At 47.5% G+C, this 13804-nt stretch overlaps 1 protein-coding gene across 4 annotated transcripts in view; it reads right to left on the bottom strand.

The window, feature by feature from the left end:
- Positions 1–13804, bottom strand: part of SCUBE2 (signal peptide, CUB domain and EGF like domain containing 2) — a 75242-nt gene that overhangs the window by 48097 nt on the left and 13341 nt on the right. For 2 of the 4 annotated variants that reach the window (XM_073882934.1, XM_073882933.1), the window contains exons 4-7: positions 12244–12378; positions 7336–7461; positions 4750–4866; positions 3887–3976 (exon numbers count right to left, since the gene is read on the bottom strand). In XM_073882934.1, coding sequence (XP_073739035.1) covers positions 3887–3976; positions 4750–4866; positions 7336–7461; positions 12244–12378 — 468 coding nt within the window. Of the gene's footprint in view, positions 1–3886; positions 3977–4749; positions 4867–7335; positions 7462–8989; positions 12199–12243; positions 12379–13804 lie in introns of those variants that run through there. The other 2 variants (XM_073882936.1, XM_073882935.1) reach the window with 2 other exon arrangements.

The raw sequence follows: 13804 nt of genomic DNA, 5'->3' as shown, positions 1-13804 counted from the left end.
TCTCAAAAGCTCACATGAGAGTAAAAAGATTTTTTGAAGCATAAATCCTTAAGAACTGGCACAGCCACTGTAGCAAACAGTATGGAGGTTCCTCAAAAAGTTAAAAATAGAACTACCCTATGATCCAGTAACCACACTATTGGGTATTTACCCCAAAAATATGAAAACACTAATTCAAAGGGATACATGCACCCCAATGTTTAGAGTAGCATTGTCTACAAAGTATGGAAGCAGCCCAAGTGTCTATCGATTGATAAATGGAATATTACCCAGCCATAAAAAGGAAAGAAATCTTGCCATTTGCAACGACACGGATGGAGCTAGAGGGTATTATGCTAAGCAAAATAAGTCAGAGGAAGACAAATACCATATGATTTCACTCATGTGGAATTTAAGAAACAAAACAAACGAGCAAAGGAAAAAAGAGGGAGAGACAAGCCAAGAAACAGACTCTTAACTACAGAGAACAGACTGACGGTCACCAGAGGGGAGGTGGGTGGGTGGAGGGGTGGAATAGGTGGTGGGGACTAAGGAGGGCACTTGTTGTGATGAGCACCGGGTGTTGTATGGAGGTTTGGGTCAGTAAATTGTAAACAAACTGACATTACACTGTATGTTAACTATGCTGAAATTAAAATTTTTAAAAAGTACAAATCCCTAAGGACAAAGAAAATGGAAGCAAAGACAGTAGACGGAAGATGTCAAATATTCTGAAGGCGGCATGTCAAGGAGGGGCAGTGATGGACAAAGCAGAAAGCTAAACCCTCGCGGTCTGCAGAGGGGGTGCCAACAAGCGGTGAGCTCGGGTAAGCCATAGAACCCCAGAGAGGCCCGGGAATTGGAGATACTAACTTACTCTAGAGGCAGAGGTAAGGTAGGAGTTAAAAACAGGAAGACTGATTGTGAGTCTATAGAACAAACAGACAAACCCTCAGACCCCCTCCTAAATTCCGCGGCCAGGTGACTACCCCTTCCCTTTTGGGGCCGCAGCGGAGAAATTCATCTTCTGGAGAAGCAGGACCAGAGAAGCGCGGGACTCGAGGGTACAGGAATAGCAGGAGGGAGGAGGCCACACAGTCAGGTGAAAGTCGATACCCTGAAAAGAGAGATCTCAGAGCCTCACCACCACCACCCGCCCCCATCCCCAGCTCCAGAATCACTGGCAGTCAAGCCGACGTCCCCTCGGCAGGAGACGGAAGGATTCCGCTCCAGCTAAACTGGCCTGGCCAAGTGAAAAGACATACAGATACCGGCATTTGAGGGTCTCCAAATGAAATGGCTAAGTCACTGCTAAACTAGTCATCCAAGTTTAAAGCCTACCAGCTGGTAGAACGTGCAGTTAACTTTTTAGTATTTCACTATTAAATATGAAAAGTCAGCCTAGAATCACCAGGTATTTCAGGAAGGCCTTTGCTATGAATAGATGCACCAAATCAAATAAGAAGGGAAAAGGGAACTTGGATGAACCAAAGACAAGACAGGGAACAAAAGAAAAGTTTTAAAAATCTCCTAATTAATTTCCCTAAAGAAATAAGGAAAGCATTCATGAAATATGAATAGGTGCCTCCAACAGAAGACCAAAGTAAAATTCTTAAAAACTTAAAATATGAAAGCAGACATTTAAAAAGAATCCTGTAGAGGGTTGGAAGAAAGAAAATGAAAAGTCTCCTAGGAAGTGGAACAAAAACTTAATTAGTGGAGTTAAAACAGCCAACTGACAGAAGTTTCAGAGAGAAAGAATAGGGAATAGGTAGTTAAGAAAATTATCAAAGAAAAAATATAAGGAACTTTCTCAGAACTAGGGGGCTCAAATGTCCATACTGAAAAGGCCAACTGAGTGTTCAGCACAACAGCTGGGAAAAGTCCCATCATGAGGGTCATTATTGTGAAATTTCAGACCACCAGGGACAAGGGGAAGACCCTGAAAACAACCAGACAGAAGCTTTCATGGGTTCCATTGAAAGGATCAAGAATAAAAATGACTTTAGACTTCTGGAAACAACACTGAATGCTTGAAAACAATAGAGCACTCACTACTCACAGCTCTGAAGTCTATACTGAGCCAAATGCTCAATAAAGGTAGAGTAAAAAGGCATTTTCAGGCATGGGAGGTTTTTAAAAACCTATACCTACCCCTGTGAACTAACAACAGAGAAGACATGGGGTCTACAGACACAGGAGCGAGGTGAATTGGCTTCCCAGGACGGTGCTAGCAGGAAGACCCAGACGAGAGGTGTGCAGCCAATCCGGGGGAGTCACGCCCCTCCAGAGGAGGGGCCTCAGAAGACACTTTAAAAACATTTTTATTTATTTATCTATTTATTTGAGAGAGAGAGAGAGAGAGAGAGCACGTGGCAAGGGGGGACTGAGGGAGAAGCAGACTCCCAACTCAGCAGGGAGCCCAACTCGGGGCTCAATCTCAGGACCCTGAGATCATGACCTGAGCTGAAGGCAGACACTTAACCAACGGAGCCATCCAGGTGCCCCCAGAAGATATTTTTAAGAAGAAAATGGAATTAGTAAGTCGAGTGCTGTATTTGAACACATTAAAAGGGTTTTAGGACTCTGCTCAAAATTTGCAAAAGAACTGGTAAGAGGTACTTAGAAACCTAGGCAAACAAAGAAAATAATAATCAGAGCACACTACATGGTGGGGGTGACTCATATTTAGATACTCCTCGGCACAATGACGTAAATATGTACTGTTGATCTCCATAGTGATAGAACCGCAGTAAGGGTGTGGGGGAGGGAGAGGGTGTGCATTGGGGGAGGGGGCAGAAGAGAGCTAAAACCCAGCGCGCTCTGGAATAAAAAGTCACAGCTAATATCTAAAACTGACACATCAGAGAACAGGTGTATAATATAATATAACAGGAAAAAGGGAAATAACTGTATACACTCTTCAGAAATGAGGGGGAAGGGGAGTCAGAAGAAGGAACTAGGAGAAATGGAAACTGTTACCTCTGGCAAATGGGATGAGAGAAAGGGAAGTTTTGAGGCAAGGAAATGACGTCTCATTACAAGCTTAATAGCACTAATTAGGTTTTTAAGGTTTTTTTATATCATTCATATGTAGTATTTTAACTTAACACAATTAAAAATAACTTTAAGAGGGCAGAAAAGAGCTCAGTGCCCGGTGACCAATGGCTGCTCAATATATTACCTGTTAAATCTAGAAGCTATCAATAAGTTGGTTTTGTTCCGGTCAAGCCAAGCTTTCTCTGGAACAGTAATTCGCTAAAGGACCTGACTGCCGCCCCCACAGCCACAGCCTCTACTTCTGCTCCAGGCTCCAGCTCCACTGGCAGACCTTCCTACACCCACAGCCAAGTGCCACTCTTTTGCATTCATCTCTTTTGCCATCAACAGGGGCTGAAGTCAGAGGGACGAGGACTCCGCTGACAAAAACCCAGACACATGGCCCTGCTAAGCAAGGGACTGCCCAAAGTACCTCCCTGGTCACAGCCGCTCAGAAGGACTGGCGCTGACATTCACTGACCACCCACGAAGTCCCAGGCGTCGGACTCTGAGCACTTTGGCACATTGTCATCCTCACTGAGCTTCCTGATAACCCTCAGAGGTAGGTTCTATTACCTCCAGTGTGAAGAAAGACCAGGAGACAGGGGCTCAGGGCAGGGGGGTCAGCGCAGGGACACTAACCGGGCCATTCGGGGGCTGGTGCCCTTCCCACAATTGCCGGGTCCTTGGATGGGGACTAAGTAACAGCAGTGGGGGAAGAGCAGACACAGTCTGGCTTGACAGGAGCTGCTGACCCTGGTCCAGCTGGTCTGAGGGCGTATGGGCCCCTGGTTCAGGCCTGAGGTAGTAAATGAGGGAGGGACAGGGTCAAGGACAGTGGCCAGGGAAGGGTGGGGGAAGCGCCTACCCATGAGCAGCCGCCGCTTCACCCGCTTATCACCGTCCACCACCGACGTGGCATTGCTCTCTGTCACCTCCGGAGCAGTGTCCTCTCGCTCTGTAAGAGACGCCCAAGAGCACAGTTCTCCAACTGAGTGAGTCAGATGGCTCACCCCCTGCACAACCACTTCTGCCGAAACCCCAGACGTGAGCACAATGGAGGATATGCGACTCTGTTCGCTCAATAAAAATGTGTTGTAACGAGGCTCTGTGGGAAACCCGGCCTGTTAAATGGCCACAGAGCCTTAGTTAACATTGGAAAAGATTCTTGAAGCATACTGCAGTGACCAAAGAGACACCAGGGAATGCAAGCTTCAGGTTCACGCCAGTACCCTTAGTCCAGCACAAAAAGAATCTTGGGGCTGGGAACCTCTAAATGGAGCTAGCGAAGGACATGCCACAAAGTACAGGATTGGCATCCTGACAGAAATATGCAACACTGTCTTCTGCTGACCATAACAGCCACTGCATCATCACAAATGGCTAGCTTTAACTTCACGTCGCCCTGGCCCCAGCCTCCAGAATACCATCTTCAGGAGCCCCGCCTAGTCTAAGAGAAGAGAAAGGGCTTTCTGAGGTGGCACAGGGAGAGAGAGACCTCCTCCTCCCAGGACTAGACCACTCACTCCCACTGTCACATGTAAGGCAGCACGGGACCTATTTGGAGGCAAATGGACCGGAAGCACCCCGAACCTGGTGCTAAACAACATTCATAGGGGTAGGGTTAGGGGGCAGGGGGCTAGGGAGTTAGGGTTAAGGTTAGGGGTTAGGGGTTAGGGTTATGGGTGGGCAGGCTGGGGCGGACCCCTACCAAGTGTCAGGGTCACTCACCATGGCAGCTTCTCCCATCTGCGTGTATCTTGTACTGGGGATGGCAGCTACACGCTGGGCCTTCAGCAGTGTCCTCGCAGGAGTGCTGGCACCCACCGTTTCCATGGTTACAGGTCACTGAGAAGAAAAGGAATCCACACGCTGAGCACTGAGTTTTCCACAACTGGGGCTGTTTTTGTTTCAGGTCTCTGATATTCATTTAGCATGTATTTGCGCACCTAGTATGTGCTAGGCTCTGTGAGTAAAACAAGTAACTCTGACTCAGAGCCTGTTGCTGTCTATGTAAATAGATAGTCGGAGCATGAATTCGAGAAATGCCGAATGACAGATTTGAGCAATTATATAGGAAGATGGGGGTGGAAAGGCAGATTTCCACTATTCATTCAGCTGTGGTTGCCAGATGACCACTATTATACCAAAAGATTCTAGACCACTGCTTTGGTCTATCAGAAGAAGTTTGCATATGAATGCAGCTATACTGGGCCTATAGAAAATGTTACAGCCCTTTATGACTGGGAGAAACAGATAATACTTAATTGTACATATATGTTAGCATTTCTCTCATCTGATTCTATCTAGATTAGTTAGAAGGGACAGTGTTCAGAGGAAATGATGACTCTGCACATACTTAATGCAACATTACCCAAGAATTACAAAGACTGTGTATGAATTCATTGATACCAGCCAAAACAAAAACAGAAAACAAAAAAACAAGTCAAAACTAACGTATTCATCAAAGTGAACAGTGGTCACCTCTGGTAGGAGAAACGGGAGAGGGAAGAATATGCTTCCTTTACACCCTTAGAACTGTTTGAATTCTTACACAGGCGTTTGTCATTTTTCCAGTTTAAAAAAACTAAATACGTATTTGTGATGTGAGAAAGAAACTGTCCTGCTTCACCGTGAGATAAACACTGTGTACTCATGAGAACTAAATAGGAATATGAAAAAAGAAGGGGCAGGAAGAAAGAGCAAAACAAAGTGAAACAGCTGGTTATATGGTAGAATTCTGCATTTTTTTCTTTTTGTTTTTTCCTCAAACATGATTATAATATTATTTGAGAAGTGACCTCTTAAAAATATTGAAAAATTTAAAATTTTAAATTCCAGGTATTCTACTGGCCAGAGTCTCACTCCACAGGTGAGCCTCATCTGGAGACCTGGGTCATCCTTGTGAGGATATGGGGAGCCAGGAAGGGTCTCCACTTTGCTTAGCCCACGGGAAGCCCTCAGGGACAGCCTCACTTTTAGGGGCCCCAAGTGGTGGTGGTGGTGGTGGTGGTGGTGGTGGTGGCACTAGCCCTGGTTTGGCAGGCTTCAGGGCTGCACTCTCTGCTTTGTGGTGGAAACAATGGAGATAAGGCTCTTACTGGAGAAACAACCTCCTCCTCTCTTAACGGCTAAGGCCGACTTGCTGTAAACAACCATCCCTAGCAAACTGCGGGGAAATTATAGAAGGTCCATGGCTTTGGGAAGCGTTGCTAAAGGAAAACTGTCCATGTTTCCTCTGGCATAAATAGTGGTTTAGGAACACCTTTAACGGCCGGTTATTTCCTATGACCAGTTGGAGTTTCATTCTTGTGTTTCATCATCGTGTGGCAGCTGTGTCCGGACGGTGGACACCATTCATTCATTCGGTAAACAAACGTGTATTGAGCCCACCCTGCACTGGGCACTGGGGGAAGACTGAGAGGCAGAACGAAAACGAGATCCCTGACTGGGGGCGTTCCCAGGTGAGGGGACAGACACATAAATGTACAATTCGACCCGGGCGTCCCATGCTCTCACGGAGGAACCAACAGTGTTGTAGGAGCCAAAATACAAAATGGCTGCCCGGCTGCTCAGGGCAGGCTTCCAGGGATGTTTAGCAAGGTGCACCAGCCTGAGAGTTAGGAGGACCTACACCTGAACCCTCACTCGGCGCATGCTCCCTGTGTGACCTTGTTGCTTTACCTTCTCCACAAAATGAGGATAATACTTAGCTCAACAGGGTGGTGATATTAAGAATTCGATGGAATTGGTACATCTTTGGACAAGCCTTTACACATAGTAAATGTGCCCTCAAAAGCAGCTACTCTCCTTCTCATTATTAGAAGTTAGGCAGAATATTAAAGGTTGACGGAGAATTCACCAAGCCAGGTCGGGAGGAGCGCTTGGAGAAGGCTTGGAGGCATGAAGGAACATGGGCTGTTCTCCGACAAAGAGGTAGGGTGTTTGGGAAAAGGAGGCAGATGAGGTTTGTACAAGAAGCAGGACCAGGGAGCAAAGAGCTGTGGTTGCCAGATGACCACGTTTGATTTTATTCTGTGGGAACAGGGAGACCGGCCCCAGCATTCACGGTCCTTCTGAATTTTATTTCCTTCTGATTAGGTCCCTTCAAAAGCATCATCTTCCTTCCCTCCTTCCCTAGGGGAGCCCACCCCTTGTGCAGCGAATTTAGTCCTCAGTAGAGCTCAGTATCCTGAGACGACTGCCTTCCTGGACGCGGCTGCTCTGCTGTGAGGTGGCATTTCTGAGCTGGGCTGCAGAAGACACCCCCTGGGATAGGCCAGCTCCCAGCACAGGCCTGTGCTAGTCTGTACTTACAGACGCAGTCTCTCTGGTTCTTGGCCAGCTCAAAGCCCGGCCGGCATTCGCAGGCGACGCTGCCCCTCGGGGCCTCCTTGCAGATGTGACTACAGCCGTGATTCTGATTCATGCAGCTCAGACCCTCTGCAAAAGAGCAGCACGCAGCCAGTGACCAGGCTGCAAGCACAGTCCTGAGCCCCAGGGGCACTGCGAAGGGCTGGAGGCTGGGACCTGACTGCCTGGGTCTCCATCAGCCCCACATTTTAAGAAAACATGCCATTAAAATCCAGCCAGGTCAACTAACAGAGACATGAAGAATTTCCTCTGTCACCCAAGAGATCCGATGCCTCAAGTCTCCTAAAGAGGAAGGAGCCCTCCTAATACTCGGAAAAGAAAGCGCCCCCCAGAGGCTCTCTGGTGTGTGAGGAGCCACAGCCTGCAGACCCCAGGAACCGGCACTCAGACTCTTATCTCCGCCAGGTTGTTACCCAGGCTGACCAAGAAGGCAAAGAAAGAAGGAGAATCTAAGACTATCTGCAGATAGATGAAGATGGCCAACTTTTTCACATACTCTTGAAGATAATTTTCCGAAAACCTCAACCCTCTTTTCTCCCCCAACCAAATCCACACTTTGGAGGTGACTGTGACTACTGTATTTTGGCATCAGTACACAAAGGGCCCAGGGCCTCTCTTCAGTGACCACTGTCACTTAGTCCCTGGGCACCCACCACCCCCAGCAGGCTCGGAGCACAGCACAACACAGCCGCAGAGGGACCCGCGGGCATGTGGTTTCCTTCAGCCGCTGTAAAATTCTCTCCAGGTAGACTATCATTTTCATTACGGTCCAATCCTGTGGTCACAGGGCAGGGAAGGGGGTTATTTCCCCGGCTGGTTTAACACGTGTTTAAATGATAGGAATCATAACCTAGTGTATGTCCGTGTGTTTTGCCAGAATCCTGCCTCTTCTCAATACGACTCTCTCAGACCCCATCACCTGCCAGGAACTATTATCATGCCCAAGAGTATTCTCAAGACCTTTGCTCAGCTCCTACTGCATTACTGACTACATGCCCGTCTGATGCTTCTTTGCATCTGTACTATGCAAAGTACAGAGAGTAGGTTTTTTGTTCTCAGCTAACAAGACACTCTCTAACACAGGAAGTCGCACTGTTTTAAACATGAGTACAAGAAGTTTTCATTCAACTTCTCTGGGATCCTACATTGTCCTGTCCTGCCCCTAAAACCTTAGTTAGCCAAGTGGTTCTAATTAAGTCAAAAGTCACTTCTCTCCAATTCTCACCACAGAACCGTTGATCTGTGCTCAACTGGAATAGCCGTTTTAATACAAACAGATGTCATTCCTATTCCAAAAGACAGCGTGACAGTTAATACATCCCATACTCTCTTAAAACCATTTTGTTTTTTATCTGACAGTTACAAGCTGTTTGAACTCCCGCACTCCATCTGCGTGATTCATTCACCCATGCCAAGGCTGCTGTCAGTTAACACAGAATGGGGCTTGGACCCGAGGAGAGCAAAGCTCTCTCGTAGCTCTGGCTGGTGATTTGTGGAAATGTTATTTGCTTCCAACTCTGAGACAGCACAGGAGGTGAGAGACAGCTGCCTCTGGAAGCGACGTTCTATCCTCCTAGGAAGGCCCGGCAAGAATTACATTTGTCCTTGGGTCAGCAGAGCATTTGGGATCACGGGTGCCAGGAGCCTCTAGAGCTGAACATGACAGTGCCCAAGAAAGGGCAATGGCAACACCAGCAAAGCACGCTCTCCGGACAGGTCAGGGGCGGCCGCTTCTTCTCACCCTGTTTACGAGTCTGTGGAGACATTTGCAAAGTGACCTGTCCTGCCTCAGAGCAGCAATTCATTTATACAAGAAATATTTCATAAGAATTGACTATTACAAAATTAAATTAAATTAAAAAAAGAGATTACTTAAAAATAAAATATTAAAAAAAAGAAAGAATTGACTGTTAAAAACAAACAAACAAACAAACAAACCTGACTGGGTGCCAGATGCCTTGGGGATACATGAAAAGTTGTCCCCTGGTGCCCTATCATATCGAGCTAGACCTAAAGTTACCAGGAGATAATAGACGTTAAAGTTGCTCTGGAAATGCTGGGGCTTTTCAAAAGGTGCCCCTGAAGCTGTTCATAGTTCTCTGATTCAAAAAAAAAAAAGGCCACTCCTAGGGAGGCAGATGGGTCTGGTCCAAACTAGGAGGGCTGCCAATCATGTTTCAGGTTGCTAGTTCACCAGGAGGGAAATAGCTCAAAAACATTAGAAATATCCTATTGCGGTGGTCCCACTGAAGAATATTTCTGGAAACTGGAGAAAAATATATCTTGCAGAGTGAGAAACATTCTATAAAGGATGGAAACAGGCCCTGCTGAGAGATAGCCCCTTCCTCACTACCCTGACACCTTCCCCCTACTCTGAAAAGGCAGTGGTGCAAACATCAAAAAATATTCTCAGAGCAGGCAAAACAAAAAAGGAATGCTCATTTTGAGAGCCTGAGCACCCATGAATAGGGACAAAGCCTGGCTGCGGCAGTATGTCTCTCCCCAGCCTACCCCCATTACATGGGTGAAAACACACAATCTCTTTATCAGAGCTTTGGGGTCTCTAAGAGTAAAAAAAAAGAAAAATCAATAGCTTAAGCTTTCCCTCAGAATCATCTATTATAATCCCCTGAATTGAAGAACATTTAGTAAATAATTATTAAAAATAACTGCAACACCAAAAAATACAAGCTTGCAGTATTACCTTCTTTTAACCAATTTTGGAGTATCAACAGGGGGTTTTAAAGTCCATTTTAATACAGTTTCTAAGAGTTTAATGTGCACATCAAGGAGGAAATAAATCTTAAAGGAACACTGTTTACAGACTGTTGTATTTGAAAAGTTAAAACCTTAGGATGGACAGGGTTTGTTATCAACCGCTATAACCTGTTGGCTCAGGCTGCCATGAATTCACCAAGAAATCAGCCTGCAATACAACAGAAAAATCAGAGAGCACTTCCAGACCACAACTCAAATTCTTGGATTTTGCTTTTAGCTCCAGACAAGTATGTTCATTTTAAATACTCTTCAGGGAATCCAAGAATGTCTGAATTGTAGAAAATTTAGAAAACACAGATTGCAGAAAGGAACTGCTTTTGTATTTACTTCTGTTATGAAGAGCCTGTGTCTGTAATCAGTCTGGAGGTTCTGTCGGAAGGGAGAGAGGGGCTGAGCCACTGCTTTGGAAGCGCAAGGTAAGAGATGATCTTAATCGCTGTGAACGGCTTTGTGAGTCGGTGGGGAACCATACTGTGCTTAAGCAACGGCCTGACCCACAGGTCCCCACTCCTATCCGAGGCACCTGTAGGGAAAGCCGAGTGACTTCCCAAGAAGCAGCTTTGAGCAACCAAAGAGGAGGTGCCCCGAGATCGCTCTTACTGATGGCTTCTTAATCTTACCTCATCCCAGATGCAAGGCTCACAGAAAAGTCCAGAGAACCTACCAGGAATGTGAAACCCAACTGCTAGTCTATCAAGGGCCACGCCTGCATGAGATAAGAGATCTGCCTGATTAGAACCAGGGTGCGTGTCTCTCCTGCCCAAACACTGAGAACCAGCAGGCTCGGGGTGATAAGACTCATCAAACCCACTGGCCTGTGACCATTCTTCTTAGTACCCAAACAGCCTTTTCCAGCCAGGTAGAAGGAAGGATCCATCATTCTTGGAAAATGAGGCAAAAATCATCTTCCACAAAGATACCCTTGAAAAGTCATAAGAGGGGCACCTGGGTGGCTCAGTCGGTTAAGCGTCTGTCTTTGGCTCAGGTCATGATCCCAGGGTCCTGGGACTGAGCCCCGCATTAGGGCTCCCTGCTCCGGGGGAGTCTGCTTCTCCCTCTGCCTTGGCCCCTCCCCCCTGCTCGTGCTGTGTCTTTGGCTTTCTCTCTCTCTCAAATAAATAAAATCTTTAAAAAAAGTCACAAAAACCATGATTCAACAACAAATCTACAAATGTGTGATTAAATAGCAGAAGAACTTAAAATCGCCTCATTCTTCAGTTATGAGAATGAACAAGCAGCACATGCCAAAAGGAGTTAATAGTCTAATGTTTAGAGCACTTCCCTTACAAACACGCACGGGCAACCCCGGGACAACCCAGCCATCAAAACGTAGTCCTTCAGCTTAAGAAAGAGCAGAGAATTAAAAACATGTCATTCAGTTAATGCCTCTCCCTGCCCCCCGAGAATCCACTGAACTAACAGAGGAATAAAAAAGGTATAGACCCAAGGCAAAGAGAACAAAAGGGAGGCCATCAGAAGAGCCGTCTACAAAATTTCTGGAGGAATGGTAAGCGGTGGCATGGGGAAAACCACAGCATCGAAAGCCCACGTCTGGGGAGGGGGGTCCCTCTGCGCTGGAAGCCCAGAGGCTCAGAATTCAAAAATGGGAGACCCAGGGAAGGGCAGAGCTGGGTCTGCCTGTCCCTATAAGAAGGCTCCAGCCCCTCCCTACCCACCCAGAGCCCAGAGCAGGCTCGCACTTGGTGCTGTGGTTTGCAGCACCGTTTTGAAAAACTTGGCAGACTGTCCATTACATTTCTCCTGAGACATCTAGTCATGTTTGAAATGTTCTCTATTTAAAGATTAGAATCAGGAATGTGAGAGTGTGAAGAGACCTCAGAGCTCACCCAGCCCAACCCACTTATTTTGCCAGGTGAGGAAATGGAAGCTAAAATAGCCTGCCCAGGGTTACCAGTAGCAGGGTCTGGACTCATCCCCAGGCCTCCAGATTTTCCCATACTCCATGCTTCCCCTCAAAAAATCACTGAGGGTGGGGGAGGTTTTCAGAGGTGACACTGCCCGCCCCCTACCCCCTCACACACCCCCCACCCACCCACGGCAGAGCCGAGGCACCTTCCAAGCGGTGAATGCACGTGTGCTGATTGTCACTCAGGAAAAATCCCTCCTTGCAGCGGCACTCATAGCTCCCCATGACGTTGACACAGGTGTGCTGGCAGCCACCATTGTTCTCCAGGCACTCGTCCACATCTGGAGGGAGAGGACGATTAGCCTTGGCTCTGGGGACTGTTTCAAATGCCCACCCCTCCCGGCAGCTCAGGGACACCTGCTAGGCAGAGATGAGGTCCCTCTTCCTTCCCTGCATCACAGTAGCTCTCCGAATTGAAGTCAGCAGGGACCCCAGACCGCAGAGCTCTGTGGCGCCCTTAACCAGGCCTTCCACACAGACACAAGATAATCAATTCAATAAATATTCACTGAACACCTTCTCTTTCCAGAGTATGGTGCTAGAGGAGACAGTAAAACACAGATGAGTAGGATCAAATTCTTCTGCTCTGGGAGCCTGCCCCGTCAGCAGAGGGAAGGAGACAAACATCCGAGTAATTGTGGGATACAGTAAAAGGTGGTGCGAAGGATGAAGAGGCCACCTGGCTGTAGGGTATCGGGATGGGTTTTATGGAAAAGCTGATGAAAGATGGGCCCTACAGGATGTCTTCAGTTCTAAATCAGGAGAAGGGATTTTAGGCAAAAGAAAGGGCAGGAACGTAGTGCAGACGCTGGGGGGGAGCATGGAGTATGTTCAGATAAGGGCAGCCATTCAATTTGGCTGGAGCACAGGTCCATGCAGGGAAGTTACAGGAGATAAAGCTGGGAGGATACCAGGCAAAGAAGTTCGGCCTTGATTTGGGAGGCAGTTGGGAACCACTGTAGCAAGGGTGGCATGGTCAGACCCTTGAGTTGGGAAGAAGAAGGTGGTAGCCGAGGAAGGGTAGGATACAAGAAGAATTGAAAGTCTGGGAGTCTGGCTTCACGTGTGTACCTGAAATAGCCTCAGTTGGGGCTAGTGGGGGACCCGACCTGGGGTCTGGCCATGGGGATGCCTAGGAAGGAAGAAATAGAAAAAATAGAAGAGGCCTGTGGACAAGGTGCCTGCAGGGTGGAAAACCACGTGGGCATCCGGTACGGTGGCCGAGAAACATAAAGACCAGAGCCGGGTGGGGAAATGGGGGTGAAGATGAGGTTGGCCCCCACCACGGCAGGAAGGTGATGTGTGTGAGATGCTGATCTTCAGGCCTTGGTCCAGAAGGCAGTGGAAAACCTGAGTCTGGTGTTGTGAAGACACCTCGGAAAGCCGTTTACTTGTGGTGGCCTGATGAAGTGGTGGATGTAGACGAGAAAGCCGAACGCAGGAGTGGGAAGGGAGAGAAGGGTGGCAGAGAGCACAGGGCCAGAGGCAGAATTCAGGAGAATACCAGGGGCAGGAGAAAGTAGAGGAGACAGCAGAAGCCCCAGAGAAGGAGCCATCAGAAAGACAGAGAGGGAATGAGTCATCCTCCACCTGTCTTCCGCCGCCCCCCAGGGTGGGTTAAGGGACTTTCCTTCCATTGTGTCATATATTACTCTGTGCACAGCTCCATCAATACACTGACCGTATCACATTCTCAAAGTCTTCTTT

This window comes from Callorhinus ursinus, unplaced genomic scaffold, assembly GCF_003265705.2.
Source record: "Callorhinus ursinus isolate GAN/ISIS: 27379988/994484 unplaced genomic scaffold, GSC_fseal_2.0 scaffold49, whole genome shotgun sequence".
In the NCBI taxonomy this organism is placed as follows: domain Eukaryota; kingdom Metazoa; phylum Chordata; class Mammalia; order Carnivora; family Otariidae; genus Callorhinus; species Callorhinus ursinus.
The sequence above is the reverse complement of the archived record's forward strand: the minus strand, read 5'-3'. Positions and strand labels throughout refer to the sequence as shown.